The sequence below is a fragment of the Geospiza fortis genome, unplaced genomic scaffold, assembly GCF_000277835.1.
Source record: "Geospiza fortis unplaced genomic scaffold, GeoFor_1.0 scaffold192, whole genome shotgun sequence".
NCBI classification, from domain to species: domain Eukaryota; kingdom Metazoa; phylum Chordata; class Aves; order Passeriformes; family Thraupidae; genus Geospiza; species Geospiza fortis.
Window position 1 is genome coordinate 5,784,763 of NW_005054315.1, and position 16,148 is coordinate 5,800,910.

General features: G+C 37.9%; 1 protein-coding gene across 2 annotated transcripts in view; it reads right to left on the minus strand.

Moving 5' to 3' along the window:
• NCK2 (NCK adaptor protein 2) overlaps window positions 1-16,148 on the minus strand; it is an 84,613-nt gene that overhangs the window by 28,307 nt on the left and 40,158 nt on the right. Inside the window, exon 3 of one of the 2 annotated variants that reach the window (XM_031056152.1) lies at window positions 3,787-4,028. In XM_031056152.1, coding sequence (XP_030912012.1) covers window positions 3,787-4,012 — 226 coding nt within the window. In that variant the 5' untranslated portion in view covers window positions 4,013-4,028. The remainder of the gene's footprint in view (window positions 1-3,786; window positions 4,029-16,148) is intronic. The other variant, XM_031056153.1, reaches the window with a different exon arrangement.

Below are 16,148 nucleotides of genomic sequence, written 5' to 3' on the forward strand. Positions count from 1 at the left end.
TCAATAGGTGGCCTATACACTGTATTTCCATAATTAAAACTAGGCCATTGTAGCTGAGTATTCATTAGACCTCACTCAAGAAAGAGATTTAAGAAGACACAAGTAGTATATATCAAACAGAAAAATTACAAAACCAGTCATCCATCAATCAAAGAATTACACGACTCAAAGTTTCTCCAAGTAATTTAAGGAAAGTTAAAAGTTGTGGAAATTCCCTGATGTCAGGACTAAAAGAAGATACAACAGAATAGAGCAAGCCCTTAGAAAGGCAAAGTGAATGGTGTAGAAAATGCTATTGTTTTGTGAAAAGGCATAGGATGATTCTAAAGTATCTCTTCAGAAAGTACTGGGGGTCATTTGAGATTTTGGGTGAGCTGTTTTTCAGTCCACAGGGAACTGATTTAAAGAACATATGCTATACAAGCATTAATCAGTGTTTTAAGAAGCACTCAACACATTTAGGAGAGCTGTCTCTGAACACATTTTAATTAAATTTTTTTTCAAAAAATGCCAAAATAAAATGGAAGTTCAAGAAAGCCTTAAGAAATTGCTAAAAATGGGCTGACATTTTAAAACATCAAGCTGCATATTCTAGGTAACCATATGTCCATCAACCTTCCATCAACCCTGAGCCAAAAGACTGTAAAGCTGATAGGACTCTATTAATAAAATATTCAAGGGCTGAGATATAATTAATGACAGTCAACAGTTCAGGGAAAATTAGTTTTTAGCATCAAATAGGCATGACTTAATTCTCTGATGAGATTTTAAGTTTTTGTGTACAAGACACCAACATAACTGGCGGCATAAAGTTTCATTAGAAAACAGACTGCCAAAGATGAACAGCTATTCAGATGATGCATGTTCAACAGCAAACGAGGGGAACTATTAATTAAATAGTTATAGCTCCTACGGGGTCTGCCACAATTTGAGCTATGGCTGGCACTTTTCATATTTATTTAATATAAAAATAAAAATCAAGAACCAGTAATTACTGTGGATAAGCACAAGAGTGGCAGATAGTTACAGGTAATCACATACACAACACATGACATCATTTGCATGACAACGATGCTTTCAGATGAATTCTTTTTTAACACAAGGAAATGCAATCTATTAAGAAAGAGGCAGGGAAAAGTGCATCTCCATGGGAACAACCATTTGCTTGAGTGACACAAGTATGAAAAGGGGGGAGTGTAGGTACGTCACAGGAAGCAGCTATGAGTCTGCTGTTTCTCTCCTGAGGTTTCACAGGATTCATGATTAATTATTGACAGACTATTAAGCGACACTTTGTTGGGTTTTTTTTAGGTTCAGTACCTGGTATTTTGGCAGTAGTTTGAAGATGAAAGTTGGAAACAGATTTGGTTTAAGGACTAATACTCATGACCACCATTCCCAACTGTACTGGTTGGGAGGCATTTTAATGAGAATTTTCTTGTGATCCTTGGAGAGGCAGGCGTGGTGATATATTAGACATATTTTTATAAAAAGAACTTCACTGGGTGAAGCAAAACTTTCAAAAGCTGTTTCACTAGATGGAGCATCAGTCTTGCAATTTGCAAGCCTTTGTTTAAAAAGGAGTGCATTTTTAATGGCCTCTCAAAACAATGGATCCTCTAAGGAAGGACACATGCTCTGCTTGTTCTGAATGTGAAATTACTGTACAGCAAGACAGGAAAGGCTTAAATACTGTAGTTTAGTTGTGGACACTGATTCAGGAAAGGTAAAAAAAGCTGTACAGATACATGGTAGACAGCACATACATGTTTCATTATGGTAAGGAGTTCACAGCACCTAAACTTTTAAAAAAGAATACTCTTAAGCACCAGCTCCTTTGGGTGGATATTAAGAATATTCTGAATCCATTTGTGAGTAAGGTATGCCTTAGGCAGTTTCTCACTGTCACAGGGTATATGAGCTTAAAAGAGCATGAGAGGTGCTTCCCACTCTGGATGTTCACCAGGTAAGTGTGGTCACAGCACACAAAAACCAGACCCCATCATAAGGCACTTTCTGCCTCAGCTGAACAAACACACAGAGAAAACCATTAGAAAGGGAACATGGAATGTCGTCTGTCTGTTCTGAAGCACTGTTACTTGTCATAACAGTGCTTCAGAACTTAAAAAACCCATGCAGGTGTGCACAAAGGGCTGAGGCTTGGGAGATGTGACACCTAGGGATGGTTCAGCCATGAAACCACCAAGCTTTTTTCTCACACCTTTTCATCACTCACCTCTAGAGTGAAGGGAAGCACCCTGCACCATGCAGTCTTGCTAAGACTGAAAATAAACACACACATAGGCTAGGACAAACCTCTATTCCTTCACTTAAAGAGATTTCTGTTGGACATAAATAAAAATGTGTTTGCATCAAGCAAATATTGCCCACATCTTACATGAACACTCAAAATATTATTACAACAGGACTGCAATATTTTCCTAAGGTACCTTTCAGACAAAATACATACATTCTATTTATGTTTTAAACAACATAAATCTATATAAAAGGAGCCTAATGTCATAACTGGAACTTTAATCTTTGAAAAGGCATAATCACATTTCCTGGCACTATAATCAGTATGTTCCAAGAGTATCTGTAGAAAGGACTGTGGTTCGAAATATTACCATGGCAAAATTTATGATAACCTTGTTTGCCTGCTACCCATCCTCTAGTCCCTAATTTCCATGTGCTTTATGGCAACTCAGCAGTGGAGGACATGGTAATGAAGGAGTGACTAAGAAACAAAGCCTTTTAGAAGCAACAATGGCAAAGGATTATCCTGCATAAGCTATTGCCATATTATTTTTAAGTGAACCTTTTAACTTTCTAGTAAGTCCAATCCCTGAATACTAATTTTTCTATTGAAGAGTCATTTTGTACAGCAGTCTGCAACAGAATAAATTTTCTCTATATAAGACTTCATAAAACACAGGCAAAAAACCAAAACAAAAGTAAAAGAAAACCCCTCAAAACACTTTTAATGTGCCTGTTTCTGTTTTATTCATAACGTCCTGAAATACAACTAGTAGGTCTTCCTGGCATAAAACAACAACTTATCACTGTGTTTATAACCTTTTCTAGCCTTTTCTATGCAAAGCCCTTTTAAATCAGTCTTTAAAAATCAAAGAGAAAAAAACTCATTTAACTTGAATTTCAAATAGATTTTGAAATTTCAATAGATCTTTAAAATACACACAAAATTTTTCAAAGCTAGATTATTTTATGTGTATGAGATACTGTTGTGAAGACTTGATGTGCAAGTTGAAAGTAGAATACATATTTAAGGACTTGGAAGTTGACAGAACATCTCAGACCACAGAAACTTAACTGTATACAGCCAAGCTGTAAAATCCCATTCATAGAGTGATTTAGCTTTGGCTATGATACCAATGCTGAACAATCCAGTTTACATCCTTCATCTTTCAAGTAAGAGGAGTTAGTGTGAAAGGAGAGGATTCAGCAGTTGATTTGTCTATGAAACTCAGTTCTTCAGCCACTGAAAATACAGAACCTTTGAAAACTGGAGCAAAAGTAACATCTTTTTCTTCTGGATATGATGGAAGGAAACATATTACAGATTTTTACACGTGATTCTCCACCCACACCCACTCTCTCTGTCTCTCCCTCCCTCCTTCCCTCCCTCAATCACCTACCCACCATGTCACCTCAAACTAAGCATAAAGACCAAACACACATGTTAAAAAATATTTATATCCACATTACATTCCCAACCTGAAACTCATCAAGTCTACTAAATTTATTCCAAAATACAAAAGGACTTACCCAGTGTGTCTTTGAGATTTTTAACCAGAGAACCTTTCTTCAAGCTGTTTTTTCGCTCCACATAATTTGATGGCACATATCCCGTTTTGTTGGCCGCGTTTCTTACCCTCCACCATGTCTTAGAATCATCTAATAGCCAAAGACGCTCATTTTTCTTGATGTCAAGTTCTTGGTCCTGCTGTGCAGTGTAATCCCACTTTGCAATAACAATAACTTCTTCTGTCATCTTTCATGGAGTCCTTCTGCAACAAAATAATAAAACATTATCCTCATAAACTTTGTCATATAATTCTTACTCTTTTTTTCCTTTGAATTCTTCTCAAATAAGTAGGAAAAAGGCTAGGGGAAAATGAGAATGTCATACAGGGAAAACCCTCTTAAAAATAAGGGAAGTCATAATGACTTTTCTTCATTTTCAGCCACTAAAATATGGCAACATCTTGACAGTAAATTCTAGTCATAATGTATTATATTCACATCCTCCAAATGTATATAAAATATTACATGGATATATATTAACAGAAGCTTATTTATAAAATCTGTTTAATTTTTTCATATAGCATTATAAAAGTATCCCACATGTGGCATTCCAAGTTCTGATCTGAGAAAAAAAATAAAACAGCAGCATTTGAAAAATGCATTTTCCCTCTGCACTAGTTCCGCATCCTCATACTAATCTCACACATATAAGTTTTCTGCATTTAAACAAAGTTGTCCATCTTTATTTAGTAGAAAGTTAAGAAATAATTCAAGAAGCAATGTAACCCAGCAGGGAAATCTACCATCAATAAGAGGGTACTGTCTTTAGCAAGCCTTTGTTCACCGTTTTGTGCAGGCAGCACAAAACTGCCTTTAAGAGTCTTCACTCCCCCTTTCTTCCCAGGAAGATCCCAGCTCAGCATAGTCCTGCACCAGGCATTAGTCAGCAGGGTGGAGAAGAGCACCCACTGGATTTCATTTCTTCCCTACCTGAAACATATCCAGAGTTCCATTAAGACTGAATGAGTTGTCTTTCTCTCACTCACCTGTAAGAACAATGGTATTTTTCAAAGCTATTTGTCAGCTGCACAAAGACAGCTGCATGCCTCCACGTTTTCCTACGCATCCCAGCAATTACCAGGAACAATGCGAGGCAGCACAATAGTGTGCAAGGAAAAGGTCCAATACTAGTACCAATGACATTCAAATATGTTATAATGCCAACCAAGACATGTTGACTTTACCTTCTAAATTCTGAGAAGTCACCTAAAATGTTCTAATTGCTGCCATGCAGGTTGGGGGAGAGGGAAGAGGAGGAGAGAGAGAGTAGGAGGTGAGAACATATTTGAAAATCAATGTGTCTGATTTTGGGTTTTTTTAAAATAAAAGGTGTAGATTTCATTTGAACTACAGAATAGTAGAAAAAGGTGCAAAAGTGCTTCAAACTATTAATGTCCAAAGACTTCTGTAATATTTGACTTTGTTGCCTAGGTCTTAGAAGTCCACAACCCTATCTTCTCTGATACCTAGTAGCTTATGCGACAGAAAGGTAATTAAAAAACAAACTTCATTCAGAAATTCTGTTCGGCATGTAAATTATATCACCTATATTCCAAAAGGGTTCCTTCTGCAGTCTGTAAATACACACACAAACACACACACACTTCCCCCTTTAGCTACAGTACAAACTGTGAAAACTGCATGCCAGACAACCCAGCTTATCTACTCTAGGAAAAATAAGTGCTTTACTTATTTAATCTATAATCATAAAACATAATAGTGGACCCTATCATAAATTAATAGCTGCCTCTTATCATGAATTTTGTTTCCAAGAGCACATCATATTGGCCTGAGCTACAATTGCTAAACCATTTGATAGCAAACACCAGCAAATTTACTCCTTATGACCAAGGCAAGACATGATTTTTAAAAATCTGAAGCTGAGTTGAGCAGGTTTACATTCTCATTTTCCAATCAAAAACCAGAAAGAACATACAACAATTAAAACATTATTCAGATATACATTTGCATGGCTGAGGTCCCCTAGATGGATTTTAAAAGGAGCTATGATGCTTTGAATAGCAGAGAAGCACAATCCTTACAGCTCAAACAGGCTGTGACTTACGCAGAGGAACTGATAGATTTACAAGAAATAAGTCAGTAACCATTCAACCATTTTTTCCCCATAAAATAATAATCCCATCTGACAATGATAGAGAAGAGTCTGAACTTTGGACCTCAGTCTCCAATAAACTGCCCTGCTTCCTGACTGACATAAAATGGACAGAGAGCCTACAGGTCGATAAGCTGATGTAGCCACAGGGGACTGCAATCAAACATGTTCTGGAGGTTGGTGTTGTCAATATAATCTATCTCTCCAATTTAGGTTGGTTTATTTTATCTCAGCAATTGTAAAATGGTCAATTCTTACTATTCCTGGGGACATGGAGAACATGAAGAAATAGGACATCATCAGTGCAGTTGGCTGATGCTGTTGTCACTACATACGCTCCCCTTCTAAAAAAGGTTATTTTCACAATACAGGAAAGTTAAAATTATCAATATTACAGCATATTAATAATAATAAAAACCCCACATTAGGAATAATACTTGAGTAGTGACTAGTGGAAAACTATTAAACTCTTCCTATACCTCTAAAGAAAAAAACAATTTGAATTGGGCCCTTTTGTAAGAGTCATCAAGTATTTCCCCACGGTGTTGGGCAAGGACAGAAGCACAGGAAGAAACTATTTACCAGGGCTGACAATATCAACTGTAGTCCTCTGAAACTACCCAGGACATGGTGCTCAAACCTACTCAATTTCTTAAATTCCCATTAGTGTAGACACGTAAAACTATCACTATGCCTGAGAAATGCTGTCATTTCACAAGCAGACCCCTTGCATGATGCAATTTTGGTAGAAATATTCTGGAATAGAGAAGCCAAGTTTCCTGAGCACCATGCTCACACATAACACCTTTCAGTAAAATAGTCTCCAGGTTTTACTAAATTTTTAGTGGCACAAGCTCTCCTTCTCAAGTGGAGACAGGATTTAGAGTCAAAATGCACAATACAATTGCAGTTAAACATTTGTCCATTTAAAGCTGTGTATATGTATGTACAACTCAGTTATGCTGGGTTATTTTTTTAATTTTTGGTCTGTTCTTTCTGGGGGAGCAAATTTTGTTTTGTGTTTTGGGGTTGATTGCTTGTTTTGTTTTATTTTCTTTTTTTTTAATGTGGGAAAATACATTAAAGTTCTTCAAATTATTTTCTTATGATTACATTATTAGACTGTATCCATCAAGGACAATATCACAGAATGTTCTGAGTTGGAGGGGACCCACAAGGATCATCAAAGTCCAACTCTGAAGTGAAAGGCCCATACAGGGATTGAACCCACAACCTTGGTGTTACCAGCACCACACTCTCAATATGGCTCTTCCTGTGACATCTGCAGAGCTAAGATTTCCTAGTATGTAAATAAGGACATATTTGTTTCCCCAGAAGGGAGGCTGTAGAGGTAATAGTTTTGAAATGCTTCTGCAACACAGCCATGTGCCAAATAAAAGATTATAAGCAGACAACATAACGAGATCTGGGGGAAAATGAAAAGAAAACAATAACACAGACTCCAAAAGCATCTGAGAGTACCATAAAAACTTGACACAGACTGAAAGCATGAAATTTCTTCAGTGTACTGCTTACGTACTGCAAAATAAAACATACCACAGTTCCCAAAGATTTTAATGGCAACATAAGATTCCTTCACATCAAGAAAATGAAAATCTGTTACTGCTAAAAGTGTACACCATTTTGGAAAGTTCCTTCTCAAAAAGCTCAGAAGTCCTAGCGCTGAAATACTGAGTTGTCTTCTCCTATCTGACAGAACAACATTCCACACTGAAAGCACCAGTGAAAAGCTTTGAAATATAGATACAGGTCTGCAAGGAACTGCAACAGTCTTTCCTCCATACAATATTGTTTCACATGACCCTGGCTTTTACCTTACCACATCAAGTGGTCATTTGCTTTACCTCTATGGCAATCCAACTTCCAAACTCAAAAACCAAAAACAACCCAAAATGAAGACACCACATAAAATGAGAGCAAAAGAACTCCACAACCCAGACCTTCAAAAGTTAATTCTTGAAATACCAATACACAACTCCAACTCCTTTTAATCCAGCAATTCCGTCACTGCTATCAGTCTCAAAAAAATAATTTATTTTACCAACATTGTATTTTTGCTGAAACGTTAAAACTAATATAGCTTAGATTGAGCTAATGTATTTTCAGCCACTTAGTTACTTCCCTTCAGCTTCGGTTTTGTTAGGAAAGGAGTCCTGTCTTCAATGGAAGTTGCCCTACTGCAGAAGCTCATATGAAAATTTTTCTACAGAAAATTATCCTTAGGAGAGAGAGCAAAACTCATAAACTGTCCAGCCAAGAAGGCAATGAATAAAAACTCAGCCAAAGTCAAGACAGTTGTGGCTGTACTGAAAGTCTGCTTAGACAAGTGAGGAACATTAACTAACCATACGGCAGAATAAATGCAGACATTGGTGGGATATAGTACTGTAGCTTCTGTATGACTTTATGAGAAGAAAGTCCAGAAAAGAAAAGGTTATGTTCAATAAACTATCAACAATCCAACAACTTAGCAATGACAGGAAAAACAAACTAAACAAAGAAACACCTATGCTATTTTGAAGCCATCCTTAAAACTGAACCATACAAGTAATATTTGAGACGATGGAAATTTAAAGATAGAGGAACTTAAGAGAATTTGCTCCAACAACCTTATAAATCTACTAGCAATTCTTCATGTGTAAGATTTATTCAGTTGGCGTCATTTTAAATACCAAAATACAAAGAATTGTTATGCAGATCCCATTCTCTTTTTACCAGGCTGGGATTCCAATCCTCACTCTCTCCCCCTCCCCATATAGGACTAATATATTTCTACCATAATGACCAGCAGGAAAGGACTCTTATCAGCATGCCAACCAAACTGCAATCTTCTCCTATAGACTGACACAAGCCAACACTCCATCTAGTTTCATGCCCTAGTCCAGTGGGTAGAAAGGCAGCATCTTTGCTTGGCCTCAAGAGGAAGGCTCACAGTTATGTCAGGGTTAGTTAGGACAGTACAAACAGAAGGTAAACATGCAGTGAGAAAGGAAGCAGTTGCTCTCCTTGTTCACAATTTGTTTTGCAAAAAGGAACATCACTGAAAAACGATTGACAGTAATGCTTGAAATGTAATCCCTCACCAAGGGAACAAGCAAAAATTCTAATAATAGGCAGTGCCAATTGATATAACAGACTGTTCTGGAACTGGATGTCTTCTTAAGACACACGGAAAGAAAGGGACAGAATTGATACAGAGGCTTTTACATGACACTGATGCACATAAACCATCTAATTGCTATACAATATTAAGTAAAACAGAATTATTATATGATATTTTGTTAATTACATGGGAAGAATAGAAAACTACCTAATGATGTATCATGGTTTTTTCTAAGATTTGAAGGCTGAACAATCTCTCCTCCTGTCCCCAAACTCTGAAAAATCAAAATGTGTTCTGAACCGTGCAGCATCTGTTGCTCACAGGCCGGCTATCTAGTGCCCAAGTGTTTAATCTTTCATAAGCTACGGCAAATAGGCAATATCTGGTCCTCTAAAGTAACATAGCTGCAGAAAATAAATTTTAAAAAGTCTGTGTTCATACAGACTTGTTTCATAGTACCTGGATATACTTACTGTATTCTGCAATTAGTAACTTCTGTTAGATCACTTCATCTGAAGTACACTCTAAATCTGAAGCTTTCTTGTTTATGATGATGCAATCTCTGGTAAACCTGCCTACAGTTTCAGGAAATTTGAAGTTTTGTTTTCACCAACAGTTTTTTCTTTGTTGCATAAGTGGGTGTGAGGCTAGTTTTCTTACATCAGCCTAGATGAATAGTTTTGACATATAGAAAGATTTCAAAAAAACACATTTTTACATTTGAAATTGTTTCATTTGGTTCTCGAAGACCAGTAAAACACTAACACAAATACAAAACTCAGAAGGTATTAAGAAGAACCAGTAATGTGAATTCAGATAAACACTTGTGAAAAAGAATACACCTTTTGGATATACTTTTAGGTATCTCCAGTGGAAACAGGAAAATATCACCTACTTCATTCAAAGGCCAAAGTTAACCTAAACCAAGGAAGACATATTTCTAATGATTGCTACAAGAAAATCTCAAAATGAGAGGTTTAAAAAGAGTAAACAAATTGACCCATATTATTACCAGTTGATATAATTATAACCTTTGTTTTAACTAGTAAAACCCTTTCCATGCTTTGTTATTTGAGCTATATGCTGGAGCTGTTTGCTGGTGCTTGGACAAATAGAGATGGAACACATAAAGGCCACTTTGTCTAACTGTTTTTGCAGTTTAAGACTTTAATACTTCATATAATGTGTGTCAACTCACCCCAAGAGACACATTTCTTTGGAAAGAGGTCACTGCATCAGACTACCCTCTCTCTTTTTTAAAGGAAGTTAACTAAATAGCTGTAGTGAACAAGCATTCATCACCCAGCTATGTGGTTCTGAGGTGTCAAACCCATACCTGAGCAAAAACACCCCCATACCCAGGCAACCTAAAATAGTTGACTGTTTTAGCACAAGCTTGACAATTAATTTGGGGGATTTCACCATTAGGTCTCATTAGGATGCATTGATTACAGAACTAAAAGTGATAGCTGAGTAAGTGCAAGTAATTATTATCTAATTTACTTTGATGTGCAAACTGAAGACACAGTCACAATCAATAGATGCTGCTGTCTATATTTTAGAGGGTCAGTTTTCCAAAGCTGAAAACAAAGATGAGTGGAAGGCTGTAAAAAATAAATGTGAACAAAGATGTAAATAAATTCATCCACAGCAAAGGAGGAATGTTCTATTACAATTTGCAACCTACTCTCACAATTTAGCATTTACAAAAGAAGAATTGGTGAAAAAAATGATCTGCTAAAAAAGTGAAATAAAAAGCTCTAGAGGTTTTCTGTGTCCCCTCTCCCTAGTCCTTTCCATGAAAAAGAAAAACTGACAGCAATAAGCTTAAGTCCAGAAATGCAAACTGAAAATATTGAAAGAAGTAAAATTCAGCTCATCAAGAACTATAAAAAAAGGTATTAAAACTGCCTTGGAATAATTTAAGTATTAGCAAAAGTATAAGTACAGAATTAGATAGAATATTAAGTTGACTGCACATGATGCAGGAAAAAAAGGTTTAATACTTATTTCTACATATGGGATTATTTTTTAGAGACAACCATTTTCTTCTTTGTCATTAACTAGCATATAAAAGTAATATGAAAAATTAAAACACTTTTAATGTTCAAATGCACCCCAAGATATCAGAAACATCCACAAAGCTATTACAATTTTAGCTATTCCCTAAATTTCTTTTTTCCATTTCTTTTGAGATCCTGGTTTAGGTCTACCCATCCACCCAAGCTGGACAGATTTATCAATCAGCTGAGGGATAGCCCCAGCCATAATGCAGGAGTGACTCAAAGGCAGGCTTCGTAGGTGCCATGAGCTTTTCTAGCAGCACTGAGACATTTGTTCTAAAGCACCAAAAAATACTTGGTTTCCTTTCAAGTCGCTTAGGGGTAAAAAAAATTTAAAAAACAACCAGAAAGGCATAATTATAAAAGAAAGGGTGAGGGTGATCCAGGCTGGTGTAACACTTAATGGCACCAGAAGTGCTACAGCCCGTGCACCCAGGCAGGACAGCCCTGCCACAGTCCCCTTCTACAGGCACAGAAAAGATGGAGCTTTTAGATGATACTTCTTGTTAACATAATAGGGTGGTATATCTCAAAAAAAGGTAAAGGATCACTCATAATTAACCAGCAGTTTAGAGCTGTACTAACTTGACCTTGCTACCTACACACCTCAGACCCTGCCCCCTCGGTGTGGCCAGCCACTGTTCACGGGCACAGTGGTGCGAGGGCTGGAGTTTGTTCTGCAGCCAAATGTCTGTGACAGCTGCCAGGCAAGCTTGGCCTCTCCTGGCCCCACAAGAGATCTGATAAGCCAATCTCTAATACAGCTGCAGCTACACACCGGCACCTTGTATCTCGCATTGCAGAACAACTGAAAACAGGAAACCTCAAGAATAGTTTAGTGGTAACGAATTTTTGCACAGCTCCAATAGAGCACAGAGCTGAAACACTTTTTTTTTTGTCTTGTAAGTGGCTTAGAAGTCTTTTAAAAAGGCTGACAAAGAAATAAAGGAGAATATATGTTAGAAACACCCAGAAATACATCTTTCCTGCTAAGGAGTCAGTACAGCATTTTTCCATTCAACAAAAACAAAATCTTTGTGTGTTTATGTGTTTATCTAAGAATGTATAAATAGATGTTAGTAAGAAAATTTCTCATCCAAAGTTTTCACGATGTCTATCACAGGAATGAGTCTGCTCAGGTGAAATAAGCAAGCAGGAACTGCTTCAAATGTAAACTCAACATTTAAGGAAAAGGAATAGTGTTAAACAAAAAGGCTGCATCTCCTGAGCAAGACCCACTTATGTTTTGCTTGCAGTCCAGATTCTTAGTGATGTCAATATCTGATGGCTGTAGGTTTTTCCAGCTCTTTAAGCTCCCCTTCAGTAGGAAGGTGCAACACAAGTGTCTGTTGTACAAGACCAGTGGGGATGCTTTTAAAAGAAGGGGCTGCCGAGCACAATGAGGGCAGTGAGGGCAATTTTCCAGCTCACATTTTTCTTCCTTTCTTGAAAGCCAAAGTCACCTCACAGTCACAGCTGCCCACTATTCAGACTAATACAAATTCATAATTTGAGGCATACACACAATGTCAAAAGCTGCAAGAAGAAACACAACATAAGACTTTGGAAAATACCAAATAGGAATAAAATTGCTAATGGTTATGTGAGAACGTGGCTTCACCAAATGCAAGCCTTACCTGACCAACTTGATAGAGTGACTACAACTGTGGATAAGGGAAAGGATACAGATGTTGTCTGTACAGATGTTGAACAGTCCCCCACAACATCCTTCTTTCTACATTGGAAAGATATGGATTTGATGCATAGATTACTCAGTGGATGAGGAATTGGCTGGATAGTTACATCCAGAGGGTATTTGGACATTGATCAATGGCTCAGTGTCTAGATAGAGATCAGAGGCAAGTGGAGTCCATACTGGGATCAGCACTGTTCAATGTCTTCATCAGTGACACAGACGGGGGAATTGAGCACATCCTCAGCACATCTACACATACCACTGAACTACGGCTGACAAAACTGAAGGATGGGTTGCCATCCAGAGGGACAAGGACAAGCTCAAGAACTGGGCCCATGCTCACCTGAGGAAGTTCAAAAGGGCCAAGTACAAGGTACTATGCCTGGGTCAGGGCAACTCCGTATCAGTACAGGCTGGGAGATGCAGGGATTGAGAGCAACCCTATAGAGAAGGACTGTGGAGCATTGGAAGATGAAAGCCTGGACGTGACCCAGCAATGTCTACCTGTAGTCCAGAAATCCAGCTGTATTTTGGGCTGTATCAAAAGCAGCATGGCTAGCAGGTCAAAGGTGATTCTGCCCCTTTAGTCTGCTCTGGTGAGACCCCACCCAGAATACTGCATCCAGATCTGGGGCCCTCAGCACAGAAAGAACGGGACTGTTGGAACAGGTCCAAAGGAGGGTCACCAAGATGATCAGTGGGCTCAAGCACCTCTTCTATGAAGACAGGCTGAGAGAGTTGAGGTTGTTCAGCCTAGAGAAGCGACAACCTTATAGAATCTTCCAGTGCATAAAGGGGGCCTATAAGAAAGATGGGGACAGATTTTTAGCATGGCCTATTGGGATAGGACAAGGAGCAATGGTTTTAAACTAAAAGATAGTAGATTTAGACTAGATATAAGAAAGGATATTTATTTTTTTATTATTAGAGTGGTGAAACACTGGAACAGGTTGCCCAGAAGTGTGCTAGATGCTCCATCCCTGGAAATATTCAAGGTCAGATTAGAAAGGGCTCTGAGAAGTCTGATCTACTTGAAGATGTCCCTCCTCACTGCAGGAGGGGTTGGACTAGATGCCCTTAGAGGCCCCTTCCAGCCCTAAATATTCTACGATTCTAAGAAAAGTAGCAGATACTTTGGGCTGCTAACTTCTCTGGTGGTACAAAGAGAAAGCCATCCAGGCTGTTATAAGGTAGGCTGCTGCAACATCAGAACACAAATCTAAGTTCTGGCTTACTAATCATGCAATACCACTCTAATTTTATGCACTCTTGTTTTATGTTGTGACTTTCACACAAGCTAACCCTCTCAGTTCAATATTTTTTTAAGATTTTCATTAGTAATACTGCTATACCACAAAATTCCCTCATCTGATGTAGTTCAAGAAACAAATGCTTAATCAATGTGGCAGATTTTAAAACACATAATACTAAGTATAATCTTTTCTATTTATGTGATAAGCGCTCTGCTGTTTCAGGATGCTGAGTTTTTTAGTCTTTTGATGTTTTACTTGAAAAGGATATTTTTATAGCCTTTTTTGGAACAGTATGACTGTTATAAAGTAGGCAGTGTTCGTTTTCATCTTCTGAAAGATGATTTAAATTTAATGTACTATTTCAAAGGGCAAAAAGCTGGTATTCTACAGGAACAAGTTGGTATTATAGCAGCTCATGTTACAGTTACACAGTACTAGCCACAAGCCTTGTAACTTACCTATGCTTAGAAGATAAATAGCAGTAGTAATAGAAATTACAGAGAAAATACTTCATCACGTCTTTAACTAAGCTTAGTGTAGTCACCAACAGACAGGGCAAAGGGCTTGTGAGAAAAACCTAGCTCAAATCTTTCCATAAATATGGGATGACAACCTTAAAGGATTAAGAAAGACAAACAAACATGTTTCAGTTTGTTTGGGATGTGTGATGTTTCTGAGAAATGTGTATCTGTATGTCATTCAGAAAACAGGACAAAGATTAACAGACAGTACTGGCAACTTTCTAGAGACCAAGCAAAAAACCCCAAAAACAACAAAAGGATTTTTACAGTTAGATGATATTTACTGTTTCATCTCAGACTGTATTTTTGGAAGAAGGTATTTCCTTCTATCTTGAAGGCTATATATCTTTCCATGGCCTTTTATCAGATACTTACCAGAAAACACAGGGAATGTGAACTGTCATCTTTGCTGATTTTAATTTGTTGAAAGATGAGAAGAAAAAAAAAAAGTCTGAATATAAAGCAACTCCAACAACAGACAGTTGGCTAATATCCCTCTTCTTGGCCAGCCCTTCCTCCAGCCTTTGCCCTCCCTGTGCTTGTGCCATCTGCCCTCAAGCTCCCTTTCCTGCACCTGCTGCTGCAATCCCCAGCAGCAGGCAGGACTTAGGCAAGTACAGGCAGCAGCTGCAAGGCTTTTTTCTGCCTACTTCAGCAGCTTAATGCAAATGCAGCGACTGTGAATGACCCAGCCTGTGGTGACTTTTTCCACTATTAGTGCAAAAAGTCTTCCTGCTTTATTTTGAAGGCAACTAAGAGCAATGGTACATTCTAGACAGCAGTGGGAATACCCAGACTGTGCAGAGAGAGTATCTTCAGACCTTTTGACTAAAAACAACATGAGACAAACAGAAAGGTGGCAGCTTTTTCGACCCATTTTTCTTGGCTGCAGAGTAAACATAACAGAATCTTAGACTGCCTCACATTTAGATATAGCAAGAGGGCCAGAAAAGAGCATTGGCTCACCTTTTCCTGAATTCTTTTAAAAGCAGTTCCAGAAAAAATTGTGCAGTTAATAAACTCTGTGGCCCTAAAGAAAACTTTTGGAAAGGAGATCTCACCTCACGTCTAAATCAGCAGCAATGATTAATGACCATATCTCTGCACTGGTTTATGGGTGTTTCAGTGTTTCTACAAAGTCACAGACACAGACAAGCTTAATGTTTGTTGCTGTTGCTCTGGATGGCTCTCTCTCCACTTCGCCCAGCAGACAGCATTTAAGTTCACCTCTCTATTCAGAAACACATGAAACAAAAAACAAATAAGATAAAAGAGAAGGGAAAGTCCAGGAAGAATAAAACATACCTTAGGTGTCTACATAAGACAAAATTACAAACCATTTCACACCTAACAAGCTCTCCACAGCTCTTTACAAAAACAGAGTAGGAGGGAACCAAGCACACAAGGTCAGAAAAAAAAAGCCAGACGCTCTACTGAGAGGACATTTAGGTAAACATAGCTATATGACAGACTGATGATCCATGCTCTATGAAAGAAATTAAGTATACCCCTGTCCACAGACTTTCATCCTTACTATCAGTAAACCTTGCTTC